At 50.6% G+C, this 13,005-nt stretch overlaps 1 protein-coding gene and 1 non-coding gene across 2 annotated transcripts in view; both read right to left on the bottom strand.

Moving 5' to 3' along the window:
- Positions 1 to 7,320: 7,320 nt before the first annotated feature.
- Positions 7,321 to 13,005, bottom strand: part of SLC35D1 (solute carrier family 35 member D1) — a 53,129-nt gene continuing 47,444 nt past the window's right edge. Inside the window, exon 12 of the mRNA XM_070268881.1 lies at positions 7,321 to 12,157. Coding sequence (XP_070124982.1) covers positions 12,049 to 12,157 — 109 coding nt within the window. The 3' untranslated portion in view covers positions 7,321 to 12,048. The remainder of the gene's footprint in view (positions 12,158 to 13,005) is intronic.
- MIR8971 (microRNA mir-8971) lies at positions 10,947 to 11,081 on the bottom strand. Its single transcript, NR_127977.1, has one exon. It is a non-coding gene; the product is annotated as a microRNA mir-8971 (primary transcript).

Raw genomic sequence — 13,005 nt, 5'->3', positions numbered from 1 at the left:
GTTGGACAGCTGGTGGCGCTGAGCTGCCAAACGTCTTGAACTGGGAGCTCCGCGAACTGCTTTGCCGCTGGTCTCCACTAGGTTGCTGTTTGCATTTGCCTCCAGTGTTTAGGAGACGGGCATTTGTATTTAAAAAAAACACTATCAACGCAACTGGGGCTATGTCTACACATTTCCTAAGTGGCTAGCACCGAGCCAAACAGAATCAAACAGCTAAGGATCATGGCGGATGAGAGCTGGGTCAGAGGCCTTCAAGTGAAGAGTAGGACGCCACCAGTTTTGTTAAAAAGAGATTTCCTGTATATGTATGGTTGGGAAAAATGAGGGCCACATGCCAAAAACAGCAGTTACTTCCAAGTGGCAGAATTAGCAGTGGGAAACTCCCTTATTACAGACTCAAGGCTGTTATGTAGTGCTTGTCACAGGGGCTAGCCTGGCTTCGAGCAATTATTTCCCCTTCTGATCATAAGCCGCGAGAGAGGAAGGTCCACGTCTGTCGTCTTTGCCAGCGTTTCCCCGGATCCAGGCACAGCGCCTCTCGTCTTACAGGTGACGCCATTTGTTCACTGAACACGAGCTTACTTTCCAACGGCTTATCATCACTTGTCTGCTCTCCTTTTAAGAGGGCCAGGCCTAAATGGCTCCCCTCGCGGGGGGCCGCCCTACTCTCTATTTCCCTGTGCCTTTGGGTGAATGCTGAGTTGCACTTTGTACCACTGTCTTCCTTTGCACTGAAGGTGCGTTTTCATCCGGGCATTCCGTCTGGTAGAGGCTGCCTGGCTTTGAGCTCTGACTGCGGGAGTTTTGAAACCTTTCCTTCCTCCACAGGTCTCTGGGTAAATTATGGAAACAGGGTCTCCCGATACTTTTGTGTCACCCTACACCTAGACACTCCCCTCAGGCCTCTTGATTTTGGGGGCAGATGAGGGGAAGAGAAGAAACATTTAACATGGACGTCAGTGACCACACGGCTAGCCTGAGTCACCCTCTGGGTTCCACAGAGGACCCAAGTCGGTTTGTGTGGCTTGAATACAGGCAGTATCACAGTCCTTTTATTTCCCTCTTTAGTTGAATCTGAGGAGAGATTAGCAAGTTTCCTGTTGAACAGTCAACTCATCAACTGTATTACAAACTTAAGAATGCTTCTGAAGCGGCGTCATTTTGTACCCGTGCAGCGTTTACAGGGTCTAGCCTGTGGGCCAACAGGGCAAGCAGGGGACTTCGTCTGATGCTTGGAGCCACATTAATGTTTTTTATTGGTACTTCCTTCTAAATGCTCCGCTTCAGAACAAACACCCCGGAGCCCCCGGGCCCAGGCGTGCCTTTCCTCATCTCTGACAGCACCTCACACCGGAGTGCCATTTCAACCCAGGGATAGTCAGAATCGTCCCGTCACACACTTAGAGCCCTTAACATCAGGCCACCTCTTTCCATCCCACTCACCCGAACTCAGACGTACTCGAAGATCGCGCCTCTTGATCTGGCCATTACTTTGTAATCTGATGCTAAACAGCCCCCCAAACGGCCCATCTGTAAAGTAAGGGGACCTACTGTGCCAGCATCACAGGGCTGCAGAAATCGCGCGCAGGAGGCTCTGTTATCTCCAGGGAGGACTAGCTGAAGACCCGGGAGTGCTACAGGTCTACAGTCCCTTAGCCGAAGTCCTTGTGACCAGAAGTTTTCGGATTTTAGAAAAATATTTTTTAAAACATCCACAGCAGGATCTAGAACCTGTGGGTAAAAACCCTTATGTCCACAATTAAATGCGTTCATGTTGACACAAATTTCAGGTCAGATAGCGCTGTCAAATGAGTCTGGCAACAAACTCAAGACAAGCACCATGGACTTCAGAACTGCGGGCTTGCAGTGGCCTTGCAGTTTTCTCAGGCGCTGATTCCAATTTCCTTTCCCTTGTGATGTAACTGCCAGAGAGGCCTGGAAACAGGGAGCCAAAGCTAAACCAGCAGGTGTGCTTCCATGCGGAGGTGACTGAGAACCACAGAACCCCAGACATGGGGCTTCTGCAGAGCCAACAAGAAGCCTGAGAGGGAAGCGATGCGGGGGCGCCTGCCCGAGCCACATGTGGCCCTGCTGGGGACTCGCCCTCAGGCCCTCCTTGCACGGAAGGGAAAACCTAAGGCCCACAATGGAAACGGGACTTGTCCGAAGTTCAACCACCTTAGACTGAGCTGCCCAGACAAGGTCAGACCCCTCCGTCCTCTTCCTTCACCGGCACTTCCTCGCTGACAGTTATGTACCCAAGGCTGGGGCCATGGCCTCAACCCTGGGCCGACGAGCCTGTGGCCAGCGGAGTGAAGCAGCCAGCGTTAGCCGCCCTGCACCCCGTCACTGGGGCCAGGCGGGTGGCTCCCCTGGGGAAGAGACATTCCATCAACGGGCACCTACGCTGGCCCCAGAGGAAGGCCATCAGGCAGCTAAAACAAGCCTGCTGCAAATAACATCGTGCACCATTACTGAGCGACTCCGCGACGGGCGCTGTGTAAACGCTCGTGAGGAGCCCGTCCTCGCAGCACAGTTTCCCCAGTCTACAAACGGGAAACCCGAGCCGCCCTGAGCAGCTCAAAGATGCACCTTCCCATGGCCTGGATTTTGTTCCCCTCTCTCGATGAGATCTCTGTGTTCAGGAAGACGTGTGCTGCAGGGTAGAAAGCAGATGTTAACTGCGAACAGCTTACTCTCCTAGCCTTTTCCCCACAAGTCCGAGTTCTGGAAAGGAGAAAGGCCCCCAAACTGGAAAAAAGATGCTCAGCAGGCTCTGAGAATAGCTGGAAAGCGAGTCTCATCTTCCAGCAAGACGTCGGAGGGATGGCTGCCTGGGGTGGGAGGCGGGCTGGACCCCCTCTACCACTGCGCCCAGGTTGGAGCATGTGGGCCACCTGCCTTCAAAGGACTTGCAGTCAGTCACTGAGGAGTCCAGCAGTGACCACAAGGACTGCAGGTCTCCCCTCTAGCTCCCAGGCCCCAGGCAAGTCCCCTGACTCTTGTGTGACCTCAGAAAAGGGCTGGTTGAATTTCCCTGCTGGGTGGCAAGAGGGACACTCATCTCATTCGATTTAGAAGAAGTAACTTGACATTTCTTCCACGCTCAAACAGCACACGGGACTGCTTGTTCCAAGCTGCTCCCAGACTCAGAGCAGAGGGAAGCCTTAGGGAAGGCGCGTTCATATTCTGTAAAGCAAAGACTGTCTCCCAACTACCACTGTCCAACAACCGACCTCCTGTGCCTGTTTCCTCTCCTCAAAGTAAGGATAATAAAGGGCCAGCCCTGTGGCATGGTGGTGAAGTTTGGCTCACTCCGCTTCAGTGGCCCGGGTTCACAGGTTCAGATCCTGGGTGCAGACCTACACCACTCATTAGCCGTGCTGTGGCGGCAACCCACATATAAAGTAGAGGAAGACTGGCACAAATGTTAGCTCAGGGCTAATCTTCCTCAGCAAAATAAATAAATAAGGTAGTAATAGGACTTGAAGGATTTTTCAGAGGATTAAAATATGTCAGGATATAAACTGCTAAGAAAAAATGCCTAACCTAGCATGTAGCAAACACCCAGTAAATTTATTTTTATTGTGGTCTAGCAGGGTACTCTGTTCCATGGCTACACTTCAAATACTACCTTTTAGGAAAACACTAGGAAACCTAGTACCTTAGAAATGTTCATGTTTGTTTTCTTGAAGTTCTGATGGTCTCCTGGAGGCATTAGATTTTGGCAAAAATATTCACCACAGCTTTATCAACAAAAAAACAGAAATGGATTTCATTATCACCTGTTAATCCTACCTCCTAAAATAACTCAACCCCCGTTTCTCTTCCCAACCACACTTCAGGACCCCGTCGCCTCTCACCAGGACTGTACAACAGCCTTCCCCAGCGATGCGCCCTCCTGGGGCCCAGCTGACAGCATCCGCACGGCAGCCTCAGCGATGCCGTTATGGGACAAATCTGATTGACAGCAGTTCCTTGATTCAGGAACGCTGGGGGGCGGTGGGTAAACCCGGCTGGCGGGTTTTGTGCTGTTTTGATTTGAGTGCCTTTAAGCTGGCAGGTGCCACAGCTCTCCTACTCACTGTTGTATGCACTGACTGCCTTTGTTCAGATGCTCTTTTCACCTGCCCAGCCACTGTAAGATTTGCCTTTGCCACCCCCTTACCGACAGTAAACAATCCAAATACTGCCGCTGGCAGGGCCTTTCTAAAATGAAGATGAGGCCATCTTTCTGCCTTGCTACCCTCAAAATACGCAGCGATTAATCAGCTACTCTTTGTCTAGGTGTTTTTGTTCAGGAACTATCTATTGTACCTATAATATGCCCAGCACTGTTCTAGGTGCCAGGGACACTGCGAGGAACACAACAGACCACCATCTCTGCCTTCAGAAAGCTTATTAAGTGTGATGAGAGGAGACAGCGCGGTGGAGATGAGCCCGGGAGGGGACAGGGAGTGTGGTGGGGCCATTTCAGACAGGCTGGTAGGGCCAGCCCACAGCAGGGAGGGCAGGCGCACTCCAGACAAGCAGATGGCGGCCCTGGAACGCTGGCGGCCTGTCCCCTCCCCTATCTTCTCAGTTGAATCCGAGCTGTCCTTCAAGAATAAGCTCAAATGCCATTTCTCCAAGGAAATCTTTGCCATCACTCCCAGGTAGAATGACATTCTTCCTCCCATCTACTCTTACACATGGCCCCGAGTTTCATGATTCTGTCATCATTTGTAGATATGGTCCTTAAAAATATTTACTAAAAAAAATGAAGTGCCTGGAGGACAAGCAGATGTGATGAGGCAGCCTTGATGAAACTCTCCTGCTGGGTTCTCACGATACAGGGAGTTACCCGGAATACTTCAGAAAGAAAGGTTTTAGAACCAAAGTCCAGATTTAATCATCAGCTGAGGGAAGTTGGACTAACCCCTTGGCCTTGCTTAAGCCACCACTTGTGCAACAGCAAAGTGCTGAAATAGGAGGTGGGGTGATGAAGGCCCAACTTGGTGACAGCACAGAGTAGGCCCTCAGTAAATCATACTGCTCTTACTTCTCAGAAAGCACACGGCTTTCCATCATTTATCGCCAGTGCAGCCACTGCCACAAGAGGGCGCCATTGGCACAGCTGGAAAGGCACAGCTGCCCGGGATTCCCAGACCCAGCCAGGCGCCAGCTCATGCCTAGGCTTTAAACGCACATTCACCAGACACACAGCGGTGATGCGCTTGGTACCACCGAGTCTATTACAAGCCGACCAGGAAGAACGAGAACCTGGTATGGTGGAGAGCACAGGTCTTTTCAGTCAGATGGATCAGGTCTGAATGAGGGTTCCACAATCACACTGGACGGCTGTCCCTCACTGAGCTTCATCGGTGAAACACGGCCGTGCCAGGCCTCTGCTGGAGGCTGGGTGCTGGCCCCTGCGAGCTTAGTCCAGCCTGACGTATGGAAGAACAAAGAGATGTGATGAGAGCTGCAGAGAAGAAACCCTGGGGCTGCCTGGGAACACACAAAGGCCCAGCTCTGCGGCGGGGCCTCAGCAGCCCCTTGGGTGGCGGTCCCCAATGCTGCAGCCCTGAGCCGTGGGGAAGCCCAGTGAGACGATAAACCAGCAAAAGCTCAATCAAAGAGCAGAGATCTCACCGATTAGAAGGAAAAAATCAAACTTGAAGACTATTTTTCAGTCTCTTGAACAAATGGTGCTGGGAAAAATGGATGTTCACATGCAGAGAGTGGAGCTGGACCCTTCCCATACACCATACACAGAAACTAACCAAAGGCGGACCCAAGACCTAAGTGTAAGAGCTAAAATTATAAACCTCTTAGAAGAAAACACAGAGGAAAAGCTTCATGACAATGGATTTCGCAACTATCTCTTGGATATGACACCAAAAGCATAGTTAACAAAAGTAAAAATAAACCGCACTATGTCAAAATTTAAAACTTCATCAAAGGACACAGTCAACAAGAATGAAAAGCCAGACTATAGGATGGGAGAAAATATTGACGAATAATATATTTGATATTTCTCCAAAGGACTGTCTATGAAAAGATGCTCAACATCACTCATCATTAGGAAAATACAAATCGAAACCCACAGTGGGCTATCACCTCACCCCCACTAGCATGGCTACCGCCAATAAAACAGGAAATAACAAATGCTGGCAAGGATGTGGAGGAACTGGAAGCCTTGTGCCCTGCTGGTGAGAATGTAAAATGGTGCAGCCATGATGGAGAATAATATTAAAAACAATTAAAAAAGAATTGCCATATGACCTAGCAATTCCAAAAGTACTGAAAGCCTATTTGTAAACCTATTACTCTGGATTTGCCTCTCCACCCCAAGATTTATGTTAAAACCTTAATCCCCAATGGGATGGTAGTTGGAGATGGGGCCTTTGGGAGGTCATCAGGTCATGAGGATGGAGCTTGCTGCCTCTGCTCTGCACCATGTGAGGATATGAGAAGATGGACATCTGCAACTCGGCAAGTGGCCTCTCACCTGACGCCAGATCTGCCGGCACCTTGATCCGGGACATCCCAGCCTCTAGAACTGTGAGAAATTAACGTTTGCTGTTTAAGCCACTCAGTCTACAGTAATTTGTTACAGCAGCCCGAACTGACTGAGACACCCACATTTAGCAGCATTAGTCACAACAGCCAAACAGTGGAAGGAACCCAAGCGCCCATCAAGGATGGACGGATGGAGATCCAGCCTCCCAGCACCTCCATGAGTTCAGCAGCCCGGAGGCTATCCAATCCTCCACATTCAGCGATTTTTAGGGAGGCCTCATCCTGTTGACAGGAGTGATTAAATCACTGGCCCTTTGTGACGGATTTAACCCCCAGCCCGCCGCCCCTCCACCAGGTGGTGGTGGGAGAGGGGAACTGAAAATCCCAACACAAATCACAGGGTTGGTTCCCCTGGCAGCCAGCTCCCATCCTTAGGGGCTTTCCAAAAGTCACCTTATTAACATAAACTCAAGTGTGGTTGAAAGAGGCTTGTTATGAATAACAAAGGACACCCACGTCACCTTTATAGCTCTGGAGCTATTTCAAGAACTTGGAACAAGACTAAATATTATATCAAAAGATGTTCCTATAGCTCAAATATAGGAAATTACAAGGGTTTTAGGAGCTTTGTGCCAGGAACGGGAACGCAGACCAGATATATATTTCTTATTATAAATCAAAATATCACAATGGCAAACAGTACTTTCTCTATTACTGGGTCTCAGTCAACGGACTGGAGGCCATCCTCTTAAATGTGGGCACTTACGGCCCTTGATTGTCTTTGTATGCACTTAGAAAGGAATTTTAATACATGTGTTCAGGAAAAAGTATTTATTTCACACCTTTACAAAAATATTTAGGCACATAATTTTCATGTTTATGTCACCTGATTTACATATCTCGATCCTCTCAATACCTTTTAAAAACACTAAAATGATCATTTGGTAAATAGAATGTATATTGAAAAAATAGTATAATAGGCCAACATTTGTAGACAAAAATCAGTTGATCATCAGCATGAGAAAGAAACATTTATGAACAAAATAATCTCTAAAAACATTTTTGTGAGACAATAAATCTAACCAGTAGATTCCTTTTTAAAAAGTATTTTCAAAAAAGAAAGCTCAAAAAAACCCACCATACCAGGATGGAGCGGCATCCTGTCAGTAAGAACCAGAGGATGGTGTGAAAACAGCGATGTGCCGGAAGTTCCCCAGCACTGGAGGGCAGCCCGGACCAGGGGCGGCGCGGTCGGCGTGCTCGGCTCCGAGGCGGGACGGAGGAATGGCCGGCTGCGCAGGGCCACCCTAAGGGGACAAACGGGGAAGGTTGGAACTGAATCACTATCCTTGAAGTGTGACTATTCTCCTTTAAGATAGGAAGTAACTCTTCCTTTTCTGAAATTTACCACCAAAATATGAGTAATTCTGTTCTTTTTTAAAAACAGGTGGAATCAGCTGAATCACACAGTGGCCACAGTAACATCCAGCAGGTTCTCTAGAAAGGAAGACCATGAACAGAAACTTGGACGTTCCAGAGGCAACGAGATACAGGGTCACATTTTTCAAGAAATACACACATCGCCCAGACCTCTGGCACGTGGGGAGCACAGATTAAGAATCTTGTTTTGCCTACAGTCTTGCGGTGAAATGATGACAGTAACAACATTTGCTGAGTGCCTAATGTGTCTTAGGCATTGTGCTGAATAGTGTCACAACCATTATCTCATTTATTCTGAATATTAGGATTGTTCCCTCTGAGGGAAAAGCGAGTTACAGCCTTGTTCCTGGGAGGAACCCACGTTACACAGTCCTGGGGAAGCGGGCACGCGTGCAGGAGAGGGAGGGACCCAGGCTATCCACAGACCCTGGCAGCCGGGCACTTGGCGCGGAGCTGGAAGCCCAGCGTGCATTAGGAGCGTGCTCTTGGAGCCCAGCGGGCCTCAGCCTGCAGGTAGGTGCCCCCTCTGTGATCCTGCAACTGCAGGCAGCTCTCACCCGCAGACTACTGGCTCCTCTGCCTGCTGCTTTCCCTCAGTCAGGCCCCGGCTAAAGAACTACACCACGGCCCGGTCAGCCCAGTGTCCCCAGAGCTTCGCACAACGCCCAGCGTGAAACAGACGCTCAGTAATCTCCGCTCACTGAGTGAGGCCACCACAACGACAGCAAAGGCAGGGCCCAAATCCCAGGTCCTGCCTAGGCGGGCAGACGTGGTGAGGGCAGCAACTCGACTCTTCCCGGGAGGAGCACCCCAGCTTCACTGACCCAGACTTTCCACGGATGCCTGATACAACGCGGCTACAGAAAACTTGCAAATGTACTTTTTTGTTTTAACCCACGTGTGAGTTGGATCCTACAAATGATAGACTCACAAAGTCAACAGCCATATGAGGGAAGTAACAAGCACCTGACATGGTGGCAAAGTGGACTCTGGGCAACCAGCGTTATTCAAATCAACGCGGCACTGACTAAAAGCAGACTGGCCAAAGTCTGCCAACTCAAGAAGAGGCGCCACCAGTCATAAAATTTGGCTTTCAGAATTCCCACCACAGCTCATCTGTCTCAGGGAAAATTAAGGATTTAACCGTATACTGCCTCTTTTTCTCCCAGGAGGCAGTTAATAGCTCAAAGAGTTTTTATCCTCTAAGATAGCAACTTGGGCCAAAATCCAGACATTCTGGGCAATGCTGGCGTACCACATAAACCTCTAGTGCACTATAACCAAGCCTGAACATAACTGAAAACAGACGCCAAAAGTGGGTGGCCGGTCTATTCCACCTCCAACCTCCCCGGCTGCTTTCGCGTATCCTGAAACGTCAGGGGCCGTGGAAGGGGCATCCGGGACTCAGCAGGCGGATGGGGCAGAAGCCGCAAGCTGCTCACCGCTGCTGGTCAGTGAGAAAGCTCAGCGGAGCTCAGGGCCCTGAGCTCATGCGTATTTAGTGACGCGCTGCCTAGACAAGCCTTTCTCAACCGAACCTGGGGAGACGACAGGTCTTCAAGGGAACCTGACCCCAAGCAGCAGTCCAACCCCCCGCGGGGTCCCAGCCTCTCAACACACCCAAAGGCCTCTCACAGTGAGACCCCACAACACAACTACTTCTGCCGCCGGAGCCCCTGCTTCGCGTGGCTGACAGGAAGAACAGAAGCGCTCAGACGGCTCTCTCGGCGCCCTTCCGCCAGACCCGGGCAAAGGCAGGCCGAGGCCGGTGTTCAGAGCCGGACGCCCCTCTCAACTGAGGCCGGCCCGGAAGGTCCAAAAAGCCCCAGGACCTCCAGGGACCAACTCAGCCGGCTTCCGCGCTTCCCCGGGCCTCGGGGAAGGCAGCTGTCGATGGAGCCTGGCTCCGCGGAAGCAGCAGCGTCACTGCCTCCTCTGAGCTTTCCTCACTGGTGAAACAGGCACAGGAAGAAGCATCCTACACAAAACAGCCTCTTCTCCAAGTGTGATTTTTCTCAGATCAGATGATACTGGACAAAGCGAGCCTGGGGACCTCTTACACGGAGCTTGTAACTTGGAGTCAGCCATGAGGCTAATTTTAGGGACCCAGCACCACTGGCCAGGCTTCAAAATAAGAGAAAAACATGAACATGAAAATGACCTCAATATAATTCTTCTTCACAAAGAAAAAGAAAACACCTTCCAGGTCTCCTGCTGAGGCACCAAAATACTAATTGTTTAGGTCAACAGAGCCCAGTGGATTTCAAATCCAACGAAACAGAAGCTAGTGTGGGCAACGGTGCAAACGTACCAGCCTCTGGGACACTGACTACGCTCCTCGCCGGAGCGAACACTCGTCCCCATCACCAGATGTCTCTGAGCCAAGTCTCAGGACTGCGACTAACTCCCCACCCCACCCAGAGAGGCCATGCAGGCACTGCCCATTCATGCTGCGCTCCTCGGATGCAGCACGGGTCTGGGAGAAGCTGGCATGTCTACTTAAGTGAGCCAAGAGACATGGGATGTAGGTGGGAGAGGGGTGCTCATGCCACGTGAGGAGAAAGGAAGGTGACGGCTCCGACACTGCCACTGCTGAGGACCACGCCCTGACAACACCCACACACCCACCGGCCTTTCCCTCACACCAATGCCTTCAGAAACTAAGCCCCAGTCCTACTGATCCAGAGAGGAGGAAGAGCAGGAACCACAGCCAGAGGAGGGAAGCCTGGGGAGGCGGAGGGCCCCGGGCGCACGCTCGCTCAGGGCGCAGGGGCTGGGCTGCACGGCCAGAATGCAACTCCACACAGCAGCTGCCGGGCCGCCGCAGCAGGAGCTTCCCGCACCCAGGGGCGGGGGGCAGCGGCTTCTAACCCCTCCACAGATCCCAGGTCCCGAGAGCTGGCGAGCCTCTGTGACTTGTTCAGTCACATTACCCTCTGAATGGACCAAGACAACTATGTTCTCTGTCACCCTCTCACCACAGCGGGAGTGAGATCCGCAACTCCCCCGAGGACGTCTGCACCCAGCGTCCAGGACCACGCCCGCACAGTACACACTCAGGACACTCTGGCTGAATGAATAGATGAGAATGTCTGCACGCAGCACCACGCCCGCACAGTACACACTCAGGACACTCTGGCTGAATGAATAGATGAGAATGTCTGCACGCAGCACCACGCCCGCACAGTACACACTCAGGACACTCTGGCTGAATGAATAGATGAGAATGTCTGCACGCAGCACCACGCCCGCACAGTACACACTCAGGACACTCTGGCTGAATGAATAGATGAGAATGTCTGCACGCAGCACCACGCCCGCACAGTACACACTCAGGACACTCTGGCTGAATGAATAGATGAGAATGTCTGCACGCAGCACCACGCCCGCACAGTACACACTCAGGACACTGGCTGAGCAGATGGACCAGCTGGAGGAATGAGGGAGAAAAGGCCTCCCTCCTGCATGCCTTCACCATCCCCATCCCACAGAACAGAGAAGGCACGGCACCTTTTCAAGGAATGCACTCTGCTCATCCTGCGAGTTCTCGGGGAAGCCAACACGGAAACCAAGACACTTCAAAGCCCCACATGTTTTTTAGTGCCAAGGTGGTCATCTGTGGCGAATGCATACGGTATGCTCATGAAGAAAATGCAATCGTTAAGAAATAAAATTTAAAGGAGAGAAATTTCAGATACTTGGCTGCATTTCCAGCAGAAATCAGCCTAAACTGGCCCCAGATGCCGCGGCGACGTGAACGAGACGGCTCTGGCCAGAGCACTTTATGCGCGCAGCTCCCTGGATGCCGGAATGACAAACCATGGAATAAAACATTTTCAAAACACTGATGTCTCACTGTCGGCACAGAAGAAAAATAAATTAAAAAGCCCAGTACATTTTCCAGTCTGATATAAATTAATTCAAACAGCATATTTAAAATAGAGTCAATTATAAGTTTCTCATAAAATTTTAAAAGGCAGCAATCAATCCTCAGATTGTACAAGTGCAAAGGAATGGTGTTTTCTCCACAATCCAGACACCTCAGAAGTGCCAGTGTTCCGAGCTGATCAGAGGCTTGGCCTGCGCGGCTGAAGCAGTCCTGGGTCACACGGCTCCCTTCCCCTTGACGTCCAGCTTGCTGCCGGCCTCTGACTGTTTGCTCAGCTGCTCCTCGGAGAAAGTGATGTAGGAATACACCAGGCTCCCAGCAATGCTGCGAAAGAGAAAACCACCGTCAGCGAGGAGGGCAGGAGCAGCACACGTGTGGGAGACAGGGTGCGAGCCGGGGCCGCCCCCACAATCGGCAGCACGTCAGTCAAACAGGGACGGCGCTTCATCCACCGAAGAGAGACAGACACTCCCTCCTCGTGGTGTCACTGCTGTGGAGGGACCTGGGGAACGCAGGAGTGCCCACCTGCAGCAGGTGTGCCAGTTTCACATACCCTTCCTGCAAGACAGTTCACTGAAATCCAAAACCTTAGAATTCTGCTTAGCCTTTGACCTAGCAATCTCCATCATGGAAGAATTGTGTACATGTTCCCAGACTGACCGACAGTGTTTACCACAAAATTTATAACAGCAGAAAATCAGATAAAGGGTAAACGTCCCACAGTGGGGAAATATATAAATTCATACACTAGAACACTATGCATCCATTAAAATGGTATAAAATGAAAACAGGCAACGACAACTTAATGAAAAACTAATCTCACAAAACCTTGAATATTGTCTAACCCCACTGTCTTTAGATGAACACAAATATGCACATCGATATGCATCAGAACAGAAAAAAGCCCGGAAGGAACACAAGAATCCCAACGGCGACTACTGGGCATAAGATTACAGGCACACCTTGCCTCAGCGCACGCTGCAGACCCTGCCTTTTCACACACTGAAGGTTTGTGGCAACCCTGTGTTGGGCCAGTCTATCGGTGTCATTTTTCCAACAGTATTTGCTTACTTTGTGTCTCTGTGTCACATTTTGATAATTTTCACGATATTTCAAACCTTTTCATTATTATTCTATTTGCTAGGGTGACCTGTGATCAGGGATCTATGGTA

Source organism: Equus caballus, chromosome 5, assembly GCF_041296265.1.
Source record: "Equus caballus isolate H_3958 breed thoroughbred chromosome 5, TB-T2T, whole genome shotgun sequence".
NCBI lineage: Eukaryota > Metazoa > Chordata > Mammalia > Perissodactyla > Equidae > Equus > Equus caballus.
Note: the sequence above shows the minus strand (reverse complement) of the source record. Positions and strands in the feature narration are given on the sequence as shown.